Genomic DNA, 26,578 nt, shown 5'->3' with positions numbered 1-26,578 from the left:
TGTGTCTTTTGGTTGGAGCAATTAGGCCATTTACTTTTAAGGTAATTATCGATATGTATGTTCCTATTGCCATTTTGTTAATTGTTTTGGATTTGTTTTTGTAGGTTTTTTCCCCCCTCTTTTTTTTTGTTCTCTTCTCTTGTGATTTGATGACTATCTTTACTGTTATATTTGGATTCCTCTTTCTTTTTTGTGTGCACGTCTATTATAGATTTTTGTTTTGCAGTTACCATGAGGTTTTTGTATAGGAGTATATATTTTTATGCACTAGTTTTAAGTTGTTGATCTCTTAATTTCTGAGAGCTTTTAGATACCCTGCATTTGTACTCTCCTCCCCTCACGATTACTACTTTTGATTTTATATTTTACATATGATTGTTCTGTGTATCCCTTAACTGCTTATTGTGGATATACGATTTTACTACTTTTGTCTTTTAACCTCCCTACTAGCTTTGTGTGTGGATAATATCCTACCTTTATTGTTTGTTTGCCTTTGCCAGTGAACTTTTCCGTTTTGTAATTTTCTTGTTTCTAGTTGTGGCCTTTTCTTTTCTGCCTAGAGAAGTTCCTTTAGCATTTGTTGTAAAGCTGGTTTGGTGGTGCTGGATTCTTTTAGCTTTTGCTTGTCTGTAAAGCTTTTGATTTCTCCATCAAATCTGAATGAGAGCCTTGCTGGGTAGAGTATTCTTGGTTGTAGGTTTTTCTCTTTCATCACTTTAAGTATATTGTGCCACTTCCTTCTGGTCTGCAGAGTTTCTGCTGAAAAATCAGCTGATAGCCTTGTGGGAGTTCCCTTGTATGTTATTTGTTGCTTTCCCTTGTTGCTTTTAATATTCTCTCTTTATCTTTAATGTTTGTTATTTTGATTACAATGTGTCCTGGTGTATTCCTTGGTGGGTTAATCCTGTATGGTACTCTGTGCTTCCTGGCCTTGGGTGACTGTTTCCTTCTCCAGGTTTTGGACGTTTTCAGCTATTATCTCTTCAAATATTTTCTCAGGCCCTTTCTCTCTCTCTTATCCTTCTGGGACCCCTATAATGTGAATATTAGTGCGCTTGATATTGTCTCAGAGGTCTCTTAAACTGTCCTCATTCTTTTTTTCTATTTCCTGTTCACCAGCAGTGATTTCCACCACTCTTTCTTCTAGCTCACTGATCTGTTCTTCTGCCTCATTTAATCTACTGTTGATTCCTTCTAGGGTATTTTTCATTTTAGTTTTTGTATTCTTTAATTCTGTTTGGTTTTTCTTTATATTTTGTAATTCTTTGTTAAAAACTTCTAATTTCTTGCTCTGTGCATCCATTCTCCTCCCGAGTTCTTTGATCATCTTTATGATCATTACTCTGAAGTCTTTCTCAGGTAGATTGCCTTGTATTTTTCCATTAGATTATTAGTCTTAGAAGTGGTTGTGACTGTAAAAATTAACATTCAGCTAGATGCATGTACTGTTTTCATTTATATCTGACACACAGTAGGTACTCAAATAATGGTTAAAAGAATGATAGAGCTAATGGTAATGGCTAACATTTATTGAGTGCCTGCTGGCCAAGACTTATTGAGTGTCTGGGGATGAAAGATGAGTGAGACCTATTTCTTACCCCTGGGGCACTTAGAAAGTAGCTGAGAGAGAGACTTTTGGACTCATACAGTGGTCAGTGCTGTGGCCAGGAATCCAACAAAGGGCCACAGACGCACAGGCTCTTAATCATCATCAAAGCTGTTAAAAAGATGACAGGAAAAAAAGATGGAAGAAATGGCTGTTGGACCTTGGATGTCCCTTCTTCTTTTTTTCTTCAAGAGCGAGCTGTTTACCTAGCAAAACACCCAATAATTTATGTGTTGCAGATAGTACTGCTTCATGGAGTAGGTATGATGCTATCAGAAACATTTAAAATTTTTTCTGGAAGAGATTGATGGAGAAAGTGCCCACTCCTGGGGGAGCTCAATTTGACATTGTTTAATTAACCTTTTTGAGTATAATTAACCAATCCCAAACTGTTTAACTCTTGTAACTTGAACTCTGGGCACCAAAGCAGAATGTATTCTCCCCATGATAAAACTACAAGAAAGATTTAATATCGCCTCTTTATATGCATTTTATTTGTCTTTATCGGTTGTTGTCATGCCATTAATTATAATTATATTTCCATAATATTGAATTTTGTATGAAATAATTGAAAAAACAATTGATTATTGGGCCTGGCATGATTTCTCCCACATCTTAACTTTCCTGTGTCCCCTTCTTGATGAAATATGTGGACTGAAGAGCTTTCTTTAAAGCTTTGTATCTGTTCATATATACTGCTCTCACTGTGACTGGTTATGTTGGGATCTTTCAAATTAGCAGTGGAAATGATATAACCAAATTATATTAGGGGGCAGTGTTAACTTATCCCTTGTTTGCAGAAAAAGTAGCAGTCAATAGTCTAATGATTGGGAAATACTAAACACATTTTAATTATTAATTTTTAAGTCAGTTAAAATTTTGTATAGTTAACACAGGCGCATGGTACCAATTAAAAGGGACAAAATATGTTTTCCCTGTCTCTCAGCCACCCTGTTTCCCCCTCTGAAGGCAGCCTCAGTTATCAGTTTGTTGTTCTGTATTACAAAATGAGGCATGCATACAAACTCACACAAATGCTTGCATACATTATTAGGCTTTTTACCTAGTAACATGTCTCGGTGTATATTCTTATTGGCACTTATGGACCAGCCTCATTCTTGGAGAGAGTTGCATGGTGTGGATTCATGGAACCAGTTCTCTACTGACACACGTTTACATTCTTTCAGTCTTTTGCTAAGTTAAGCAATGCTGTAACCATTAATCTTGTACATATGCCACTTTGCACATGTGCAAGTGTATTTGCAGTTTAAATTCCTAGAAGTGGAAATACTGAGTCAAAAGGTGTAGGCATTTAAATTTCTGATAGATAATTGCCACATTGCTTCCCACAGAGGTTGTACCAATTTATACATCAGTTTATACTCTCAGTGGAAAGTATGAGTGGGTATCTTTCTTTACATCATTGCCAACATTATATTACCAATTTTTTTGATTGTTGCCGATATGACAGATAAAAACTATATCTTGCATCAGTAGGAGTAAGAAATCCACTGGGTATCAGAGACGTCCATTGAGAAACTTTATGATATTTAATATCAAGAAAAAAAGGTATCTCTTAATTAAGAAGTTATTTACATCCCTCTCTATGTAGACTGTCAACTTCTGGAGAGTTTTGTGCTTGCTGTTCTCTGTATCTCTCATACTTATTCTCTGTGTGAGTACCAGTTGTATGCCAGGCACTGTGCTACATGCTGTGTAAACATTCTAACACAGAAGGTGTAAATGCTACAATTTTCATTTAAGAAAATAGCCAAAAGGATTCAGGGTCGTTCTCTGTAGTGAGTACTGCACACATATGGTCAGATGAATCCCACTGTAATTTGCATTTCTCTTATGAGCGTGGTTAAGCATCTTTTCACGTGTTTGAGTCATTTTTTTTTCTATGAATTGTCCTTTGCTATTTTTTGTTGGGTTATTGATCTCTTTGCTGATACTTTGTGGAAAGAGGTCTGTCTTTATAACAGGCAATATTCTCATGCTTTGACTTTTGTCTTTCTTGATAAACTTTTTTTTTCTATGTTGTATTTATAGTTTTCTGTAATTCATCAACCCTTTCTTTTGTGGCTTCTGGATTCTGTGTCAGTGTCAAAGAGTCTTTCCCACTCTGAGATTGTAAAATCTTTCTCTCATGTTTTCTTCTAGTGTTTTTAAGGTTTACTTTTTAAATGAGTAAATTTATTTTGAATATCTAATATTCATAGTCTAAAAAGAAATGGTATTGCTTGTTTAAAACCATGAGGCACTGTGTGAATTTTCTTACTCTATCTTCTTCCTACCACTCTTAAGCCAGATCTGCATCCTCTTAGGTGAGAAGTTGATTGTGATCCAGTGAGCACCAGTTGTATCATTGTAGGGATGATACAGATTTCCATGTTGTCATAGCTTTGGGCTGAATTGAAATACTCCCCCTTGCCTGTAGATAGCTATCTTGCCCATAACACTCTGCGAAATTGGCCATTCATTTGACAAATATTTAAGTGCTCACTAAAGCATGTACAAACAGTTGGTTAGTATTGATACCCTTTGATCGAATGGTAATAATCTAGCTGTTTAGCAGGGCATGGGCATATATAAAGGCATTGACTGTCATCAGGTAATTGTGTCTTACATCAGGAAGCTATGTCATCTCTTCGGAACATGAAGGTAGCTGGTCTTATATTTGTCCGGAATCTAGCACTGGCTGAGCTCTTTGCAGCATTCATTCCCATCCTGCAGGTCAAGGGCCTCTTGCCTGGGCTTGTGCTATTGGTGATTCTTGGGAGATAATACTACAAATACATGATAGTGTAGATAATGCAGTTGAAGATTTACATGGAGACATAACAATAGGTATCCTGTTACTTTAAAAAAAATTAGTTTTTGAGCTGAAAATATCTTAGGTGTCTTTATGATGATATGTCAGAGCACTTTTCTAAGTGGCAATGAAATTTGGAAATGTAAGAAAGCCATTGTGATATGAGACATCAATGTGGTTTCACTATGTACTTTTCAGGGGAAGTTATGAAATATTTCAAGCATTGGAAAAAGACAGAAACTGAATAACAAATACCACTCTGCTTTATCATATCCTCATATTTTGCCATATTTACTTCAGATATTTTATATACATTTTCTTTACAATTCTCTCTAATGAACTTGGTGCATTTTGTGGTTCAGCAGCATGGGTATTTCAAAAAATATTGTGATAATGAGATGTATTTTTTTAAAGAAATGGAGTCTTACAGATAGAGCTGAAGCTCCCTCGGTGTCTACTATTACTTTCAGGATACTTGCCGTGTCTTCCCAGGTGTTTTGAGACTGACTAGCCTATTGTGAAGGGAGCCAAATGCTGGGAAAGCACAGTCTCTGCGAGCAGGGAATGTTCATGGGGTGGCTGCTTCTTAAACTTGCCTTTTGTGTGCGGAGCGGGCAGAAAGATATCATGCATGTGTGTGGCGGGGGTGGGCGTGGCGATGTGCTCTTCCAGGATTCTGTATCTATTCAAAACTCTCTTGATCAGTAGATTTGGGGTAAGGGTTTGTTTTTAGTGACTTCCTTTTATCTCCTGCCAATGGTAATTTTGCAGAAAGATTTTCCATGAACTAGTGTAGGGGGCACTAGTACTAGTGATCCCACACCCACATCTAGCTCTAAAGGAAACCTTACCCTTCAGAAAGAAACAGACCATGTTTGAGGGCAGGCTGACAAACGATGCCTCTTTTCCCTGCCCTGCGTCAGCCCTGAGCTTTAGGGGACCCTGCCCAGCCTCACTCTAATGCCGAGGGAAGCCCAGGACCAGCATTTCTTGCTGGTCAGGGCAGCACCGAGCTCCCCTGGTATTAGTGGCACCAGCCTGCTCTGTGTGCCTGTATTCTTGGTGGCAGGAGAGAAGGAATTATTGTGAGATGTGAGGAAAGCAGCTGAGGTGGAGAGGAAGGGCGCCTTGGAGGGAGCCGAGCCACTCAGCTGAGTGTGTCAATTAGATGAGATGCCCCTTGGTTCACCTACTTGGTAGGGTGCATCTGGCATGTTCTGACCATTTATCCCCTTAATATTGATCCCAGAAGGCTTTCCACCCCCTGAGATGAATATTAAAACACCCAAGCACTAGCTTTTCCGGTTTTTGACCTCCTAGGATGAAATATTAGCACATTTCGATTGAAAAGAATCTGTATTCTTCTGGTTTACGCATTTATGTTGTTCTTTTTACATTGAAATAGCATACCGTGAAGTGCAGAGATCTTAGAAATACAGCTCAATGAATTTTTAGGTGTTTGTACACCTGTGCAAACCATCACCCAGACCAAACTGTAGAACATTTTCATCCTCCCAGCAGGTTGTCTTGTACCCCTCCCAGTCAGTACCTTCCCAAGGGTAACTGCTATTCTGAGATCACTCACCACTGATTAGTTCTGCCTGTTGTTAAACTTCACATAAATGGAATTGTACAGTATGTGATCTCTTGGGTCTGGCTTCTTTCACTCAGCATTCTGACTGTGAACATTCATCTGTGTTATTAGGTGTATATCTTTTTTTTTTTTGTAGCACTTACTATTTAATGATGACATTAATAATGACAATAAGTAATCAATTTGTATACTACTCTCCAATTCACTCTTTAATCCTGAAGACACCTCTGTGATGGTGCCAAAGCATTTAGCATTAGACTTCTTTTAGGGATGACAAAAGAGCTGCTTAGAGGCTTTCACTGTTGCCCGCAAGGTCACTCACCTGATAAATGATGATGCCAGGACTAGTTCTGGTTTTTTGACTCACAGCAGCGCTCTTTCTGTCCACTCTGATACCTCTGTCTTAACTTGTGTCAAGGTTGGTAGAAAACATAAAGGATGAGAGGAGGGAGGGGCCCCCCAACCAGACCTTCACTGATGTTTTACTGTGTAGTATTTTGGTTAATTGAAAGAAGTTAAGGTTCAGCTGAGGCAACCCTCTAGCACCTGTATAGTATGTAACGGATGGGGGAGGGAGAGGCAAAGAGGTAGCTGACTGGGCTTGGCTACCAGCCACATCCAGGCAATTCCGCTGATCAGAAAACAGACGATGCTAGTTTAGCTCCAGTTGTGTACAAATTATGCCTTTGCCCAGTGAGGCTGCCGTTTGCAGGCTGCTAAATGTGTCACAGAGAATTTTTGCTAGAGTGGCATTATTGGAGCTTCTTGGCCTCCAGGTGTGGGTAAGCCATCTCAGACTCTGATCAGCATACTGCTTTGGGAAGCAGAAATGGTGTGAATTCCCCTCTCCTTTCACTCGGGGGGTCCTTGTGACAACAGCTTGAGTGTCATTGGAGCATCGATAGTTTATTGATGGCCTCAGTTTTACTGTACAAGCCGAGTTTCCATTGTTAAGGCATTAGATTTGAGATAAACTGGGTTTCCTTTACCTCCTAAAGAGGTTTGCTGATACCCCGACTATTCTGTTGTGTTTTAAAGCAAGTAGTAGAATCATTGCTGATTTATATATGTGGGCAGGTATGAATTTCTGTAAGCCCCCGTGGCCCACAGTTCTGGACCAGGGTGTAGTCTCTACCACTGAGATAGTAGGATCCATGTTCTTAACAAATGGTTAAAAGTCTAGGCCTTGTGTTCAGAAAGCTGAGACTGAGGGCTGGGGGCAAGGAATGCTCATACCCAGGAAGTCTAGAGTCCCATGACCTGGATCAGAACCTCGGAGAGCTCCAGGTACAGGGACGCTGGCAGCTGTAGGCAGGCAGGAGTTACTGCACTGCCAAGTCCGCCCTCTTTTGCAGCAAAGAGCTTTTTTGTGTGGATGATACGGGTCTTCAAGGATTTCAGCGTTTGTACTTGTGGGCTTACGGATAAAGCAATAAATTAGATTCTTTAGATGTGGAGGAAAGTGAAATTTTCCACTGGAGCCACCAGTGGGGTGATTTTGACTCTCCCTGCTGTAGCCATGACACTGGTTCTTCCTGGGAGGTGAGGTGTAAACAGGAGAGCTCTGCCTAGAAGGCCCGCAGCTGGGTCCCATGGCCTGCCCTGCCCCCTACTAGCCTTGTAGCCTTTTGATGATCTTGCATCCTCTCTGACTGAGTCTCATGATTCTTGTCTGCAAAAATATATCAGTCTGGAAAAATCAGGATTTCTTTCAGTAACAAAATGACAGTGTTATTGTGAGGAGCAAGCGAAAAAAGATCTGTTAAAGCACTTTAATTTATATAAGCCCTTGCCTGTGTAAGGTTGTGTCATTACTGGCATCGTCACCTATTTTTGGAGCCTACCAATAGGAGTCCATGACATCAGATGTCTGTGAACATCAGGGTGTTCAAAAAATGCACTCCTACCTTGCGTTTGCATGGTAATTGGTACCCTGGGGTCAGCATGTATGTCAGATAGTTTGAGCCAGAAGTGAGTACACAGGGACATGTGGCTTGCTGTGCAATTTGAAAACTTTCTGAAGGAAAGAGCTTGCCCTGTGGTCTTTTGGAAGTAACTGGAGGGTTTCAGTAGGAAAGTGACAAGAGCAGACAGTTGTTTTAGGAAAGTGTCCCTTGAGGCAGTGTGGAGGTTGAGAGGGGAGGGGATGGACTGGAGGCAGGCAGGACCTGGGGGGAGGAGTGGTTAAGAGATGAGCTCTGAAGCTAGACAGGTTGAGTTCCAATTCTGGCGCCTACTTGTTTGACCTCGGACAGGTTTCCTTAGCTCTCTGTGACTTGGCGTGTGCATCTGTGAATAGGGCTGTTATGCAGGTTAAAAGTTGCAATCCAGGTGCAGCTCTTAGAGGAAGCTTTGGCACATGGCAAGCTCTCAAATGTAAGCTGGTATTTATGTGTATTTTTTATTGTGGTAAAAATATATCTATAACATAAAATTTGCCATTTTAACCATTTAAAAGTACAATTCAGTGGCATTAATTACATTCACAATGTTGTGCAACCGTCACCACTGTCTGTTTCCAAAACGTTTCATCACCCCAAACAGAAACTCCATAACCATTAAACATTAACTCTCATCCCCTCATCCCCTTACTCCCTGGTAACCTCTAGTCAATTTCTGCCTCTATGATTTTGCCTATTCTAGGTGCCTCATATACGTGGAATAAGACAATATTTGTCCTTTTGTGTCTGGCTTATTTCACTTAGCATGATGTTTTCTAGGTTCATTCGTGTTGTAGCATTATCAAAATTTTATTCCTTTTTAAGGCTGAACAGTATTCTATTGTATGTGTATACCACATCTTGTTTATCTGTTCATCTGTTGATGGACACTTGGGTTGTTTCTACTTTTTGGCTATTGTGAATAATGCTGCAGTAAATGTTGGCATACAAGTATCTGTTTAGGTCCTGCTTTCAACTCTTTGGGGTATATACCTGGGAGTGGAATTGCTGGGTCATACAGTAATTCTGTGTTTAACTTTTTGAGGAACCATCATACTGTTTTCCACAGTGGCTGCACCATTTTACATTCCCACCAGCAATGTACAAGGGTTCCAATTTCCCCACGTCCTCATCAACACTTGTTTTCCTTTACAAAAAAAAGAAAAAAGAAAAAACCTAGCCATCTTAGTGGGAATGAAGGGGTATATCGTTGCGGTTTTGATTTGCATTTCCCTGGTGAATAATGATTTGAGCATCTTGGCATGTGCTTATTGGCCATTTGTATATTTTCTTTGGAGAAATGTCTATTCAGGTTCCTTGCCTGGTACTCATGTTTTTAAGGCAGCTTGGGAGGAAGAAGAGAAACAGATTGAGGAAGTAGATAGAGCCCAACTGGGTGGCTGGTTAGATATGAAGGTTAACACTGAGTTTTCCAGCCTGGGTAAGTGGGTTGATGATGTGCTGTCAAGCAAGATAGCTCCCGTCTCTCCCAGAGAAGGGGCCGGTTGGAGGGACGATGTTGGGTTTGGGTAGGACTGCGTTGAGCCTGGTGTACCTGGGTGTTGGGCAGATGGAGAGTCTGCAGGACGCACCGCCATGCCTACGTGTCTGATTGGTTTCTTTGGAAAAATGCAGGGCATATTTTAAGTTTTCTCCTCCCTGCTTGAATCTAACAAGCAACTTAAGAAATTAGGTCATCATGAGGCTTATGTATCTGGCAAATGGAAACAATCATTGGGGGGACAACAGAATCTGAAACTTATGAACCAACCTCTCTCCTGTTGCTGGTTTCTCAGCCCTTAAGCACCTGCATGATGAGATCAGTCCTTCAAAGCTCACGGTTGCTGCTCTGAAGCCTTGGGTGTGAACATTCTTGACAACCGTGGCTTCTCAGCCCTTCTCCAGTGACCACCCCAGTCTGTCAAACATCTGCACCCCCTCACCCCTGCCTAACTGCATGCCATTCGTGGTTAGTGCTAAGCAAGTGCTTACCATGTCACCTGCAACCCACTGAATTTCACTGAATTACTCCTTGGCAAAATTGGATGTTGTATCACTGTGTTATGTTGTGTCTAGGTGGGAAATTTGTGTTTGCACAGCCATACCCACCCTACAGTGGAGAGTGATGTTTGAGCAACTGCTCTACCCCCAAAGAAGCAACCACTGGGGAATGAGGCCCCATGGTGCCTTGTTTACTTCTAGAGCCATAGCAGGCTGGCAGCCATCACTAAGAAAGCATCCTTTCATGCGGCTCAGGCTGGCAATGTTTGCAGATTGTCCCCTGATGCCATCTGCCTGTGAGGCTGCAGAAACCCCCAGCAACTGCTGTTCTAGCAGGTGCCGGGGCTGCTGAGGTGGGAGTGCGTGTACATACACACGCATGCACACTGCTTTGTGCTGGGTTGGCCTGGGGCGCCAGCTGAAACTCTCAACCCAGCAGAGCACCAACCGCAGTTGCTGGTTTCCGGTGAGGCCCTCATGAGGGAGAGAGGGCGAGGCTGTTGTGAACAGAGCCAGCAATCGGGGAATTGGATACGGTAACTAACGCTCGGGTGTGTAGGAAGCTGCCAGGCAGTGGCTATGTTTTGACAAGCTTTTGTTCTGTTTTTTTCCACCTCTGCCCAGGCCAAATTGTGGCCTCCCACCGAATTTTCCATCTTCATGTTCATTCATAGAAGGACCCATGTCCAATTCTTGTCCCAGGCTCTTTCTAGAGAACACATCTCTCATCTTTGAGCCCTTCCTGCCACCCAGCCGTGCTTTGGCTCTAGCTTTCTCTTTTTCCCAAGTCAGTGTGATCATGGATGCAGACAAGCCCAGAACCTCCCCTGCCCAGATCTGCACTTTGTGAGTTACTATCATTTCTGGCTATTAATGCTTTTGAAAAAAATTATGTAAATTATTCGAATATCAATCATTTGAAATAATTGTATCAGGCATCAGGTTTTAAAAATCCAGATCTTAATGGAGCTTTGGTAAGAGACCACCTAGTGTAAACTTTTTCTGTAAAGGGCCAGGTATTTTTGGCTTGGATGTCTGTTCCAACTACTCAACTCTGCCGTTGTAGCATCAAAGCAGCCATAGGAAATACCTAAACGAAATGAAGGGGATTGTGTTATAATGAAACTTTATTTACAAAAACACGTGGTGGGCTTAGTTTGCCGACCCCTGGCTTAGAATGATAGTCTTTATTTTATTTTATTTTATTATCTTTTATATTTTTCTCTCTCAGGGATTAAAAAGCCAGAGGAACTTGGTAACTGTAAATGAACTTAAATCATCCTCTTTTGGGTTTAGCATAATTGTGAGCACAATGGTGATTTGGGAATATACTTCTTTAAACCCCTGTTGGGAAGAATAGAAACCAGAAGGCCTTTGAGGGGCGATTCTGCTTGGCCAAAGATTGTCATTGTTCAAAAAATAGTACAGGCTGTCATTTGGAGCTGTATGGTGGCCTTTTTGATCCCTTGGAATGACCATAGTCACAGAAGGTTGCATTGTATTGGATATTATTATATTTTATAGGACCAGGTGCTTGTCTAATAAATGTAAGGAAAACAAAATACAACATATAGGAAATGGTGTTTTTAAAACGTTTTGCTGACAGGGAGATCGGCTCGGTGCTTTGTGACCACCTAGAGGGGTGGGATAGGGAGGGTGGGAGGGAGCCGCAAGAGGGAGGGGATATGGGGACATATGTATACGTATAGCTGATTCACTTTGTTATACAGCAGAAACTAACACACCATTGTAAAGCAATTATACTCCAGTAAAGATGTTAAAATAAAATAAAATGTTATGCTGAGTTGAGGTCACTATAGTTCATTTCCAGAAAGCTGAAGCTTAACATAGTCAGAGACATTCTAAAATGTTAAACTACAATCTTGTTTTCCGTTTCTCTGTCCTCACAGGAAATAAAGAAAGAGATGAAGAAAGACCCTCTCTCCAGCAAAGCTCCAGAAAAGCCCATGCACGAAGTGTCCAGTGGAAATGCATTGCTGTCTTCTGAAACAATTCTAAGAACCAACAAGAGAGGTATGGCAAAGAAGAAAGAGCCCCTCCCCACACACAAACCCAAACTGGAAACTTCTGGGTGAACTGTATCAAATTTTGCATTGCTGGAAAATTGAATGGCGTTTTCCCTTTTGGTTTTGATTTTTGTATAAATTTTGGGTGCATACACACTCACACACACGGCAAGTAATGATACAATAACTATACTAAAGGGAACTAATAAAAAAATTTTTTTGACAGTGGGAAAGTAGACTAAATTTGTAAACGATGATTTTTCTAGGACTTTAGCTTTCGCTTTCATATCTATTTTTTTGGCTGAAAGGTGACTTCAGAGAACACTATGGTGCCAGCTGAGCCGGGCACGTCTGGCCACGCTCTCTTTTTAATGTAAGGGCAGGCTTTAGCAGGGTCTTTCTCTCTCTAACTGCTGGGCTCCGCTTTGTCTCTCTCGGTTTAAGAGGCAGTATTTACAGAGATATAGCTCATCCATCCATCTGTCTAACCAGGAAACCTTTCACCATCTTGTTTCCCCCTTCTTAGGCCTCAAGGCAGATTTTTCAGGTATCAGTTTGTTGGAGTTTTATTTTCTCCCCTATCTGCCCTTTGTGACATTGTTGTGTGAAATGGTAGGAGAGATTCTATAAGATGGCAGAGACACCCCGACTCAATTTTATACTAAAATGGAATCTGGATTGCCTCAGTTTCTCCTGAGCCCACCCTCCCCATGGACCAGGCCGGGTGCACACTAAGCACGCCCGAGGCAGGTTAGCTTTCAGCTGCAGGCTTTTCAGGGGCTTATTACTTCCTTAAAGAGAAACATAGAGCTGTTCAAAAGCAGGAGCCGGAAATGTATTAGCAAAGAGTTCCATTAAAAAGAAAAAAAAAGGCAAGTTTACATAACCACAGGGAAGAACAGCTAATCTTTCATCAATTTTAGACGGCATAAGAATTTGTCCAATAAACTGTCCATTGATCATAGTGCTTGAGACTTCAGCTTTGTGTCTCTCTTCCTTCCTGCTTCTTCCTCTACCCCCTCCAGCTGCCCTTGGTTACATTTCCTTTTTTGAATTATTCAGATGAAATATTGGCTGGAGGCCCACGCTGTTTAGCAGCTATAGGATTTTCTTTCTTTTCTTGGTTTTTTTTTTTTAAACCCCATCCTGCCAATGGAGGGGATTTCCCATTTTAAGAATTTAGGCCTACCTAGCTCTAAAACTATAGTCATCCCCCAGAGCACCTCCTGCATTCTTGCAAATAGGTTCCAGAACTCCTGAGGCCTGCCCTTATTGGACTTGGAGAGCTAGAGTTCCCTTGCTGATCTGAGCCTCTCCCGTTTCTCCTGATGCTGCTTGGGTCAGTGGGCCGAGGAATGGCATACACGTAGACCAGCGGCAAGGCCTCTCTGGCCAGCCTTGTTTTTGTAAAGCAAATAAGAGAATTAAGGTAATTCATTAATTTAACAAGATAAGGAATTAATTAAGTTAAGGAATTAAGGTGATTATCCAGATAAGTTCGATAAAATTACCTGAGAGCTTTAAATCAATGAAGGAATCGAACTTTTTAGATAATTGTCTCTTTACAACGAAAAATCTGACCTTTGAGGTCCCCTACAGAATTTTTCATTAACCAGAAAATGGCATTAAAGGGACCGGCTTACTGACTTAATGTTTTCTTTCTAAGCCTCCACCTTAGGCCTACAGCCTGATTATGACCAACTTCTTACTCTTAGGTCATAATCTGCCAGTGGCTCTGAGACCATAGCACATGGGGGCGTCCTGTAAATATGAAACACATAACAAACCATCTTCATTCTGTCCCAGGCTTCATACTGACCCCCGGGTCACCTGGGCCACACATAAATTTCCAGCTGAAGGGAAGAATTGTGTACCAGGGCCAGTGCCGTCTTTGGCCCCGCCCCCACCCACCAGAGCTAACAATATCCTACTGCTCCTTATAATAAACAGCAGGCTGGATTGATTGGCCTTGTCAGGCCACATAAATAGTTCATTGTGCTGAGCTCAAAAGCTACATTTTTTTCCCACCCCAAATCAATGAAAAACCACTTTTTCTCCCCGTTAAAACAAGGATCAGAGGCTAAATCTGTGGGATGATTCTAGTTACTTGTTAACACTTCCGTCCAACTAATTTTTCAAGTTTTATGAGTTATCATAAATGACCGAAGCCTCCTCCTTCCCTTTGTTTCCATCAGGCTTTGTCCCTAGAAATCTCTTGGATGCTTTTGTCTGTTGCTGTTGTTATGGAGGGAAGTTGCTTTCAGAGTTTAGTAACAGGCTAATTTGATTCACTAACATGGGATTTTCTTATAGTATATGAGTCCACCTTGTGATTCAGCCTTGGACCCTGTGTGAATTTGGTAGAATTAACACAGGTTCTTTTTCTTCATCTTTATCAAAGATGAGATGACTGTTCACTTTATATGGGCCATATCATTTGATGCAGGCTTAGCAGTGGTTTAATAAAGAAAGATTGAAGTCTATTTCTATGAAAAGTCTGAAATTGAACCATTTCATTGTGTCCTGAACTTGAGATACACTGAGCTGAAGAAGTTTGCCCAATTGTGTCCAGCGATTTTTGCGTTGGGGACATGCCTCACTTTGCAGCAGGGGTGAATGGGTTGTAGTAGTTCACAGTGTGGGATGAGCTCGCCCTCCCCAGGCACCTGCATAAGGTCAAAAGATATTCTACATTTGAAGGAAGCTATTCATAGCCTTGAGAAAAGGCCAGGACCATGGAAACATTAGTTTGGGGACCGATTCGTTTCAGTTTTCAGCTTTAACCTTTGCAAATGTCTACAGAGTTGATTTAGGGAGGTACTGGAATGACTCCACAGGCTTTTTATTTGAGAAAAAAGATGTGACTGAAATTGAGAGAGAGAGAGCGAGCAGATCATCCAGTTGGCTTGGCAGCCATCAGCTATATATTCCAGACAGTAGCACTGTTAAGGACAGTTGTGTCTGCTCTCACCCTTGGCCACTTCTCTGGGCTTTACCCAAGTCACAGTGAAGGAGCTTCCTGGTTAAGACAAGCTTTCCCCAAGGCTTAAGAGGTCATTTTTTAATTTAAACTTGCAGCATGGATGTTGTATATCCTAAAGTTATCCCAGACTCCAGAATGTTGACAAATTGCAGCCAGAAAATCTAAAATTTTTTCTTAGAGCCAGAAGTCATTCTCATGAACCAGAAAGAAAAAGATTGTCTGTTTCCTTCTGAGAATGATTTATTCTTTTGTTTCTTCTATCATTGAACCTATATAAGAGAGTGATGGGCCCTTCTAAATTGGAACTTTGCTATATGGAAGATTTTTTTTTAAGATATTCATACCTCGAGTTTCAAACCAAAATTGAACAGAATAGGTACTTTAGCAGTTAACAGCAAATACAATAAATATATCCTTAAAAATGAGCAAGGAGGATTTTGTTCATTTGAATATGGGCTCTTTTCTACTTGAAGTAAAATGGAATAAAAAAATCTTTTGGTTTCATCCTTATAAGGGTTCCCCAGTCAACTTTATCCATGTGATAGGTTAAGTGTCCAGGCTGGAATCAATACCCTGCTGGCCTGTGTGAGGATCAGCTTCTATTTCAGGGCTGTAGTTTCCCAGTTTTTGCACTGTTAGCAGACCTCATGGGGAAGCTGCCTCTCTCTGAACCCCTCCTGCTGCCTATAATTTTGGACGTTATTCCTTACTCACTTTGGGGTGGGTACTAACAGACATTCAATTACACATGTTTACTGTGTGCCTACTATGGCCCTGGCCCTGTGCTTGGTGCTGGGGCAGATAGAAAAACTAGAAAACACCAGCTGGTCCTGCCTCTAAGCAGTTCCAATCTATTGTATCACTTGGGAAATGTTGAGAAAGTGCTGCACATTCCTTATATCATTTTTCTGGCAAGGTGGGGATATGTCTCTTATTTACTTCTGTCATTCTGAATGTGAAGCCACTCCGCGTGTTTCTGGTTGGCTTTATATGTCCTTGTTTCTATTTCCAGTTTATCATGAATTCAGTGTTTGGTAAGTCTCTATTGTATTTTGCACATTTATTATTCTTTGCTACTATTATTATTGTTGTTGTTGTTATGCTCTCCTGATATACAATGTATTTTATAATCATCTTTTTAAGTCGCTCTGCTACTCTGGCATCTGCCTTCTGAAAGATAATCTGCTTTTACCATCTTTATTTAAGGTTTGTTATGCATTTGCATTTTACTGCCCCTTCCAGAGATTAGTGCTGAAAGATCTGATGGCTTAAAGGATATTATTTGTAACAGGTATAGCACTGACGCTAGGAGATAAGATTCAAGTTGAGATGGGGGAGAGTTGCTCTCTAAGTTGGTATGTGGATATGACTGTGATTGTAGAACATGACTCTTTGGGGCTCATTTCTCGTGTGTTTAGTCCTTCAGACGGGTTTAATTCAAAAGTTTTCCTTGACAGAGAGACCAACAGCTGCTCTGCCTCTGGTGACACATTGTTGCTTTAAGAGTTAGTGCAGAAATTCTCCAGAATTCATTTTGTGTGTTGATGGGTGATACATACATGCCCCTCAACATACTATGGGCCTAGTGTTTGCGCACAGAAGGGCTCTCCATCTTGGTCTGCTGCCTGTAGCTGTCAGAAGAATTTTACCTACTGTTTATCTTTCTTTCTCTCATAGTTTCAGCACTTGTCATTCAATCCCTAAACACATCTGGCCATAGTGACCTCCCTCCCTTGACTGTACTGAAGGGGAAACGTTTGTTCGAGCTTTCATGTCTTTAGCATTTACTTAGCAACTTGGAATAATATCCTTGAGATATCCATTGGCCTGTTCATCAGAACGTGAGTGAGTGAGTGTGTGCGTGTGTACATAAATGTGCACGTGCTGCCGTGGCACTCTTGTGTTGGCTCAGAGACAGTGGCATGGATCTTGATAGGCTGTGGGCTCTTTGTTTGAAATGAAACTGTAAACAAAAGATGGAAAAAGTATGTCCTTGATAAAGAAAATGTCAACCACTTTGGTTTTCTAGTGCTTTGTTGTTTAAGGTAGATGTGAGATCTGGGGATTTGTTTCTAGAAACAAGACTTTTTTCCTTTCACATTTCTTTTTGGAGAAGCAAATGTGAGTTACCTCCAGTTAACTAGGAATCGGAAAATGTGGTGTGTTGGGTCAGATTTTTCTTCAAGTTTCCAAATCATCTATCATTTTTACCTAGATTGCTGGCTTTTATGGACAGATAGAAGAGTAAGAGTTAAGAGAAGGCATTACTATTGTGTGGAAGCTCTTGGCTATCACCTGAGCTGTTCTTTCCCATGGGAAGATAAAAATAAAGCCTGCCATCTGGCAGTGAACGTGGATGAATATCATATATAGTCATTCAATAATATATATGCCTGTGTGAATGTATCTGTATGTGCATTTATGGTTTTTTGGGGGGTTTTTTTTGCACCCGTGGGCCTTCATTCTTGAAAGTTTGAGAGTAAAGGGGCCATAAAGAGGTCTTGTACAGTAAATGATCCTTGGCTGCATTTCTGACATGTTTTATTAGGAGCCTGTGTTAGGACCAGTAATTGATGTTAGAGTATGTTGCCCTTGTCCATTTTCTTATCTGAGTAGTACTGCTTGTTGGGCTTAGGGGTGGTTGTGAAATGGGTGGAAAGAAGCCATTCTAGAGGGATGTTGCTTTCATATTTTTTCTGTAATTTTTAGTGTGTGGGTCATTGACAAAATTGTTTTTAGAATTTTTCTTCTATTATATTTACCTCCTTTTAATCTCTGTGTCTTAATAATAAGCCATTAACAGTGGAGTCATGAGTGTCGCGTGGAATAATGATTTAGACTTCCACCCAAGTCCACCCAGAGGACCATCCCTGAAGTGGTTTTGTGATGGTGGCTCCACCTGGTGGCTCTCCTAGGAAACTCCTCCTCCTCCCCACCTTTTCTTTCTACCGGGGAGAGTCTTGGGCAGGATGCCTTTTGTTCCTCTGATTTAGTGTTCTCAGTCCATGCAATTCCATCTCAGACCCACGGCCTCTCACATTATACACATGTTCTCTTTAGCTCCTTTCCTTTCTCTTCTAATGTTTGCTCCTTGAACTCATAGAATCTGTTTCTCCATCCTTGTTCCATCTGTTTTACCCCTACTGACCAGGATCATTGTTGATAAGCATAAAAAAAAAAGACTCCTATAGGCACGACTCTAGGTATAGATATTAATTTGGACACAATAAAGAATTACACTAAAATCCATGTTGGTAAGCCATGGTCTCCTCCTTAATAGCTCCAAGTACCCCTAACTACTTCCTCACTTCTTGTTGAACCCAGTTTTCCTCAAAGGAGCAGTATTTTATTACTGATGTTGTTTTCAGTTGTCAGCAGGTGGTGAAATAAAGAGCCAACTGACTTTGCTGGCTTCATTATCGTTTGTCACTTCTCTACAGGATGCTCCTTCCTGCTTAGGCACGGGCTGCCCCCCTGCCCCCGTCTGGGTGTGCCACCGAGCATAAGTGTTCTTGATAAATAAATTTGTTTCTTCTTTAATTTCATTGTTTAAAATTTTTTTTACTTGATGACATTGCAGATGTGCCTTGTTTTAGCTACATTATGGGTTAGTCTGGGAACTTAATCACCACTTATGACTTTGTTTCTATGGGAAAAAGATTTGGAGTTCTAAACACTGTGCATAGTGCATAACCCACTTGTAAATCTGACTTGATTTTTTATTTTGTTTTTATATTGCTGGCATAAAGCCTTAGGTACCTTTTAAAAGTCAGAGAGTCCATATAAGTGGGGATAACTGAAGTTTTCTCATGCCGTAGAGGAGTTTACGATTCACATGGTGCGGAATGCTGGAATTGTACAAGCTCTGTGCAATACACCAGGCTCCAAGGATAGCTCTGGGTTCAGCCACATTGCACCATTGTACGCAGTGCTTATTTTCACAAGTCCTGAGTTGGACCTTGGTGTGCCCAAGTTTGTATGTATAAGGCATGTTGTAATAAAAGAGGGTGCTGTTGTATATTTCCATCTACTGCAGAGGAGACCATGCAACAAGCTCAGATAGATGTTGACCAGCATTTCCCAGCGCATGTTGTGCAGAATTGTAGCCCTATAAAATATTCCACAAAAGGGGGAGAAAGAGAGAGAGAAAGTTGGCTGTCTGGACAAATAACTTTTGGGTACAGCTGCACGCACTAGCACCCTCTTAGAGACTAACAAATGAATTAGCGTCTTGCAGGCTCTTAGATGTCCTATGTAAGGAAACCTGCTTCTCTTTGACCACTGAACCACATTTTACTGAAGACTAGTTAGGACTCTGCTTTGGGGTGTGCTGGGCTTTAAAGTGCAGAGCAAGGAGCTGTCTAAGCATGTCCAGGATCATCTTCAGAGTCTACCTTGCACAGGTAATGTTAGAGTGAGTGAGCATAGATGGTGGTGCTGGCACTGCAAGAAATGACTGATGATGCTTCTCAAGCCCATGGCCGTGAAAAAACAAGTTAGATGATGCTACGAGAATATTCCCCAAATCTAAAACTTGAGAGCCAGTCTTTTTGGTAGTTTTTCAAGTGACAAGCTGAAAGAGATTTTTTCCCTTGATCGTTTTTTGGGTCCTTGTAGCTAGGAGTGTCCCCCTGGGCTGGGCTTTGGCAGGAAAAGTGGGCTGAGTGGGCAGACCCAGTGAACTGCGAGGCCAGGTCCACCTGGGACTTGAGTCAGGACAGAACCTGGGAATCCAGGGGCGGATTTTATAATGATGACAGAATGGTGGTCCCCCGTAGTCAAAACATTCCCATTGCCTTCTCTATCTGCTTCGATAGAAATGCAGGGAATCTTAGCTTTTCCTGATACTATTAAAACCTGATTGGACATGGAGAAGAGCTTTGTTCATTCTCTCCCCTTCCGCATGAAAGAGACGGCCATTTTGAGTTCAGGTGTTGAACCCACCTGTGGAGCTATGAGGACAAGCCATGTAGCCTGATGTTTCAGAGTTCTGGAATCATAGAATTCCTCAGGTGGCTGAGGTCCCTGATAGTGACCCAGCCTTTGGCCTGATACAGGGACCCATGGAGTCTCTGCCCAGGGGACCTGAAAGGGCACGCCTGTGGTCTGGGGGACTGACCTTTGCTAAGGCCCACATGGGCTTCTCCTTTTCAAAGGGGGAGAGTGTTCTCGGAAGAGAGCTGGTAGGTTAATTGAAAATAGTTAATTAGAGGTATTGTACTGGGACAGTAGCTGTCCTCACTTGTGGAGAAATCCCTGGAAAGGGGCCTTTTCTTCTGAAGTTTCCTTATTCTCTTTTAATTACACAGATTGGTCCTACTGGTCTGTCATCACAGCCTGGTACCCCCATGTCACCTGCAGGCTCAGCTTAGTCTTTGGACTTGTGGCTTTTTGTGCTTGTGAAGCTCTGGGACTGTTATGCCCTGAACAATGAGGACATTTCATGGCCCATCTTCCTAACCCACTGTCAAGCTGACAGCAGGCCCAGTTACAGTGCTACGTGGGCCACCCTTTTGTCCCCACCTAGAAAGGGAAAGAAAGAACAGCTTAAAGCTTCCCCTGGGTGTGTGTGTGTGTGTGCACGTGGCGGGGGAAGCACATTAGAGGAGGACTAAACTGCTTGGTCCATTAGTGTTTCTCTGGAGACCTGAATAAGCTCAGTGGCAGCAGGGCCTTGTTGCAGGAAAAATGGCTGTAGGCAGAGTCCAGACCCCCCTTCTGCTACACCCCCAAAGTTTCTGTGGGACTTTGGGCAACTCTCATACTCTGTTTTCTAATCTGTAAAATAAGGAGATTACTCTTGTTGATTTCCTTAGGGAAATTGTGAGGATAAAAATTAGGAGAGAGAATAAATTTAGGGGCAGAGGGTGGTAATAGATTGAAGTAGGGCGGGGAGTCACTCCCTGAATATAGTAGTAGTTGTTATTAAAAATGATGAACTGCTAGTAAGGCCCCAGAGTGTTGGGAAGAAATTATTGATACATGGAAACTAATAAAGTTTTGTTTCCACAAAGCAACCAGTGATCAGATGCGCACGGAGCATTCTCCAAGATAGACTATATGCTAGGCTATAAAAGAAGTCTCAATAATTTTAAAAGGATTAAAATCATGCAAAGTATGTTCTCCGGCCACAGTGGAATGAAATTAGAAATCAACAACAGAAGGACATTTGGGAAATTCACAAATATATGGAAATTAAACAACATACTCGTAAATGACCAGTGGGTCAGAGAAGAGTCCACAAGGGAAATTTTAAAATGCTTTGAGGGACTTCCCTGGTGGTCCAGTGGTAAAGAATCCACCTTACAATGCAGGGGACGCGGATTCGATCCCTGGTCAGGGAACTAAGATCCCACATGCCATGGGGCAGCTAAGTCCGCGTGCCACAACTACTGAGCTCACGCGCCTCAACTAGAGCCTGCGTGCCGCAAAACTACAGAGCTCTCGCACTCTGGAACCCACGCGCCACAACTAGAGAAGAGAAAACCTGCACGCCACAGCTAGAGAGAAGCCCACGTGCCTCAGTGAAAGATCCTGCATGCCTCAACGAAGATCCCGTGTGCCGCAGCTAAGACCCGATGCAGCCTAAAATAAATAAATAAATAATAAATAAATCTTTTTTAAAAAAGGAAAAGAATAAAATACTTTGAAATGAGTGAAAATGGAAACACAACATTTGAAAATTTATTGAATGCAGCTAAAGCAATGCTTTGAGTGAAATTTATAGCTGCAAATGCCTATATTCACAAAGAAAACAGATCTCAGATCAATAGCCTAACTTATTTTTCCAGCTTTATTGAGATATAATTGACATATAACACTGTAATTTTAAGGTGTACAACATAATGGTTTGATATACATATATATTGTGAAATGATTATCACAATAAGGTTACTTAACACATCCTTCACCTCACATCATTACCTTTTTTTTTTTTTTTTTTTGGTTGTGGTGGTGGTGAGAACATGTAAGATTTGTCTTTCACTTAGCCTAATGCCCTCAAGGTTCATTCATGTTGTCCTTATTTTTTATGGCTGAATAATATTCCTCTGTGTGTGTGCATGCGCATGTGTGTGCATGTGTTTGTATCACATTTTTAAAATCCATTCTTCCATCAATGTACACTTAGGTTGTTTCTGTTGTGAATAATGCTGCAGTGAACATCAGGGTGCAGATATCTCTTTGACACAGTGATTTAATTTCCTTTGGATATATACTAGAAGTGGGATTGTCAATAGCCTAACTTTTTACCTTAAGAAATTAGAAAAAAGAAGGGCAAACTAAATTCAAAGCAAGCAGAAAGAAGGAAATAATAAGGATCAGCGTGGAAATAAACGAAATAGAGAATAGAAAAACAGTATAGAAAATCACTGAAACCAGAAGTTTCAGTTGGCTCTTTGAAATGGTCAATGAAACTGATAAAGTTTAGCTACGCTGATCAAGAAAAAAGGAGAGAAGACTTAAACTACTAATATGAGGAACTAAAAAAGGGACATCACTATTCATTTTAGAGAAATTAAAAGAATTATAAGGGAATACTACGAATAACTTATACACTGCTGGTGGGAATGTAAAATGGTACCTCTACTTTGGAAAACAGTGTAGCATTTCCTCAAAGTTTTAAGTATAGTTACCATATGACCCAGCATATCACACCCAAGAAGAATGAAAACATATGTCCACACACAAACTTGTACACAAATGTTCATAGCAACATTATCCCTAATAGCCAAAAAATGGAAACTACCCAGATGCCCATCAACTGATGAATGGATGAACAAAATGTTGTTTAATCCATACAATGGAATATTATTTGGTGATAAAAAAGAATGAAGTACTGATACATATTACAACATGGACGCGCCTTGAAAGCACTGTGGTAAATGAAGGAAGATACAAAAGATCTCATATTATATGATTCCATTTATATGAATGTCAAGAATAGACAAATCCCTAGAGATGGAAAGTAGATTAGTGTTTGCCCAGAGCTGGGTGTGGGGATGGAAAGTGACTGCTAATGGGCATGAGGTTTCTTTTTGGGGTGACAGAAATGTTCTAAAATTAGATTGTTGTCGTGGTCGCACAATTCTGTAAGTACATAAAAACCATTGAATTGTACACTTAAAATGGGTGAATTTTATGGTATATAAATTATATCTCAGTAAAGCTGTTTAAAAGAAGAAAGATTACCGCACAAATTAGTGTTAAAATGCAGCATCTGGCTGTGCCTATCTGTCTGTCCATCTCTTTCTCTTTTCCGTCCTCTGCCATTACCTCCTCCCAGCTGAGGGACAAGATGTGTCATTCCATTTATTCAAGTCTTTACAAATTATATATTTCTCAGTGAAGCTTTATTTTTTCCTCATCCAATCAGTTGCCTAGGAGATGGTGAGTCTGAGGGATCAAGAAGACACTGTTTTGCTAGAGATGACCTAAATATTAGGTAATCGATTTGAGAAGGGTAGAGAACTGACGGTGGCATTCTATTGTTCATTTCTCGAGGAAAAAAAAAAGAAAAAGAATTTCCTGTAAATCAAAAGCCAAACTTCTTATATTCTAGGTTCTGTGCTTCATAGTCAGAGCCTTTGCTGGAAAGGAAAGAATCCATTTATGGTTCCAGTTTTTCTTGCCATTGTCAGTAACTCTACGTTGGCCATTTTTGCTCCTAAATCTTTATCTGCAGCTCTGATGATTTCTTTAGGAAAGATTCTTAGATGTGGAATCACTGGACAAAAGCATGTACATATTTTATGGGACTTTAAGTTGTTATCAAATCGATTTCTTGAAGGCTTACCCCACCACCAGAAGTGGGGAGAGTGCTTCTTAGTGTTTTTAGCTGGAATTTCTTTGATTAATAGGGTGCTTGAACATTTTTTTTCCTCTGTTGTTTGTTGGTATTCTTGGCTCTTACATTGAGATCTGTGTATTTTTCTTACTGATTAGTGTGTTATTCCTTTGTCATTCATGGCAGATTGTGCTTCCCGGTTTGTGAGCTTTTCATTTTATTTACAATTGGTTTTGATGTACAGAAATAGTACATTGTTATGCAGATTCGTATATTGATGTTTTCTTTGGAGATTTTCTCTGAATAAGTTCTCACCTAATTTTTTGTCTCCTTTATACTGGCTTCATTTTTTACTTCCAATTTTTAATTGATATGAAATTTTGATATACAGTATGAGGTTAGTGTACAAATTGATTTTTATTTTGCACTAGCCACTTTTCCAGAACCATTTATTAAATAATCCAGCCCCCCATTAATTTGTGATACATCATTTATCATATAAATTCTTTTGGACTTTCAATTCTATACCATTAATTTGTCTAACCAAATTACCAAATTGTATCAATATAGTTAGCTCTGCTGGCTTTAAAATATGTTTTAATATATGGTATGGCTTTTTTTTTTAGATAATCAAACTTCATCTATTTATTTGTTCATTAATTCAAAAATATTATTGAGTACCAGTTTGTGCTAACCATTATGTTAAGTGGTGTGATACAGTGGTGAGTAAAGCAATAGTAGACACCCTCCCTCCCCTCCTTCAATTCTTTTTTTTTTTGGAAGACCACAACAAAAGCAACAATGATTGCAATTACCAGACACGAAACACACTCATACTATGTCATAATATTGACATTCAGTCCAGTAATCCTCCACTGTAATAGCTCCTTTACTTTGCAGTGAAAGTTGATTTGTATATTTTTTGCCTCTGAGTCCTTGTGGGATTTTTTTTTTATTCTAACAGAAAGTCACAAAAATTATAATCATCCTCATCAGTTCACTCAGTCCCATGTAATTAATTTTTTTTCATCTTGATCTTTTGTTACCACTTTTATGAATTCATCAGTTTTCCATTAGAGTACTGAAAATGCTTATTCATTCAGTTCAGCAGTACAGTCACTTACCAGAAACCTGTACTTGTCAGAGTCTTTTCCATGAATTCCTTGAAGATGAAACCCTTTTATAGGAACATTTTTGCAAAAGCATCAGAGTACACCCAGAACTCTCTGTAAATGACAAAAGACTTAAAAATGACCACGGGTAAAGATTTGATGAAACTTCATAATAATGCAATTGACAAGGAAATTTAGTTATTTCTGAGATATACATTTTAAAGTAATAACTAGAATTATGACTTATAACATTATACCAGAACACATAAGATATTTAGAAATTTCATGTAGTGTCTGAAACATTTATATTAACATACTTCCATACAAATAACCCAAAGAAATTTTAGTATTAGTTGTTTTTTTCCCTTTGTTTGTTTGTTTGTTTTTATACTGCAGGTTCTTATTAGTCATCAATTTTATACACATCAGTGTATGCATGTCAATCCCAATCGCCCACTTCAGCACACCACCATCCCCACCCCACTGCGGTTTTCCCCCCTTGGTGTCCATACGTTTGTTCTCTACATCTGTGTCTCTATTTGTGCCTTGCAAACCGGTTCATCTGTACCATTTTTCTAGGTTCCACATACATGTGTTAATATACAATATTTGTTTTTCTCTTTCTGACTTACTTTACTCTGTATGACAGTCTCTAGATCCATCCACGTCTCAACAAATGACTCAATTTCGTTCCTTTTTATGGCTGAGTAATATTCCATTGTATATATGTACCACAACTTCTTTATCCATTCATCTGTCGATGGGCATTTAGGTTGCTTCCATGACCTGGCTATTGTAAGCAGTGCTGCAATGAACATTGGGGTGCATGTGTCTTTGAATTATGGTTTTTCTGCGTATATGCCCAGTAGTGGGATTGCTGGATCATATGGTAATTCTATTTTTAGTTTTTTAAGGAACCTCCATACTTTTCTCCATAGTGGCTGTATCCATTTACATTCCCACCAACAGTGCAAGAGGGTTCCCTTTTCTCCACACCCTCTCCAGCATTTGTTGTTTGTAGATTTTCTGTTGATGCCCATTCTAACTGGTGTGAGGTGATACCTCATTGTAGTTTTGATTTGCATTTCTCTAATAATTAGTGATGTTGAGCAGCTTTCATGTGCTTCTGGGCCATCTGTATGTCTTCTTTGGAGAAATCTCTATTTAGGTCTTCTGCCCATTTTTGGGTTGGGTTGTTTGTTTCTTTAATATTGAGCTTCATGAGCTGTTTATATATTTTAGAGATTAATCCTTTGTCCGTTGATTCGTTTCCAAATATTTTCTCCCATTCTGAGGGTTGTCTTTTTGTCCTGTTTATGGTTTCCATTGCTGTGCAAAAGCTTTGAAGTTTCATTAGGTCCCACTTGTTTATTTTTGTTTTTATTTCCATTACTCTAGGAGGTGGATCAAAAAAGATCTTGCTGTGATTTATGTCGAAGAGTGTTCTTCCTATGTTTTCCTCTAAGAGTTTTATAGAGTCTGGTCTTACATGGATGGTCTCTAATCCATTTTGAGTTTATTTTTGTGTATGGTGTTAGGAAGTGTTCTAATTTCATTCTTTTCCATGTAACTGTCCAGTTTTCCCAGCACCACTTATTGAAGAGGCTGTCTTTTCTCCATTGTATATCTTTGCCTCCTTTGTCATAGATTAGTTGACCATAGGTGCGTGGGTTTATCTCTGGGCTTTCTATCTTGTTCCATTGATCTATGTTTCT

The 26,578-nt window shown here is 40.3% G+C and overlaps 1 protein-coding gene across 8 annotated transcripts in view; it reads left to right on the top strand.

The window, feature by feature from the left end:
* The window catches only part of SH3KBP1 (SH3 domain containing kinase binding protein 1), a 337,837-nt gene that overhangs the window by 119,836 nt on the left and 191,423 nt on the right, over positions 1 to 26,578 (top strand). For 7 of the 8 annotated variants that reach the window (XM_082447084.1, XM_082447088.1, XM_082447089.1 and 4 more), the window contains one exon: positions 11,867 to 11,990. In XM_082447084.1, the coding sequence (XP_082303210.1) occupies positions 11,867 to 11,990 (124 nt within the window). Of the gene's footprint in view, positions 1 to 10,595; positions 10,803 to 11,866; positions 11,991 to 26,578 lie in introns of those variants that run through there. The other variant, XM_082447090.1, reaches the window with a different exon arrangement.

This window comes from Balaenoptera physalus (genome assembly GCF_965194825.1).
Source record: "Balaenoptera physalus genome assembly, chromosome: X".
Classification (NCBI taxonomy): Eukaryota; Metazoa; Chordata; class Mammalia; order Artiodactyla; family Balaenopteridae; genus Balaenoptera; species Balaenoptera physalus.
Note: the sequence above shows the minus strand (reverse complement) of the source record. Positions and strands in the feature narration are given on the sequence as shown.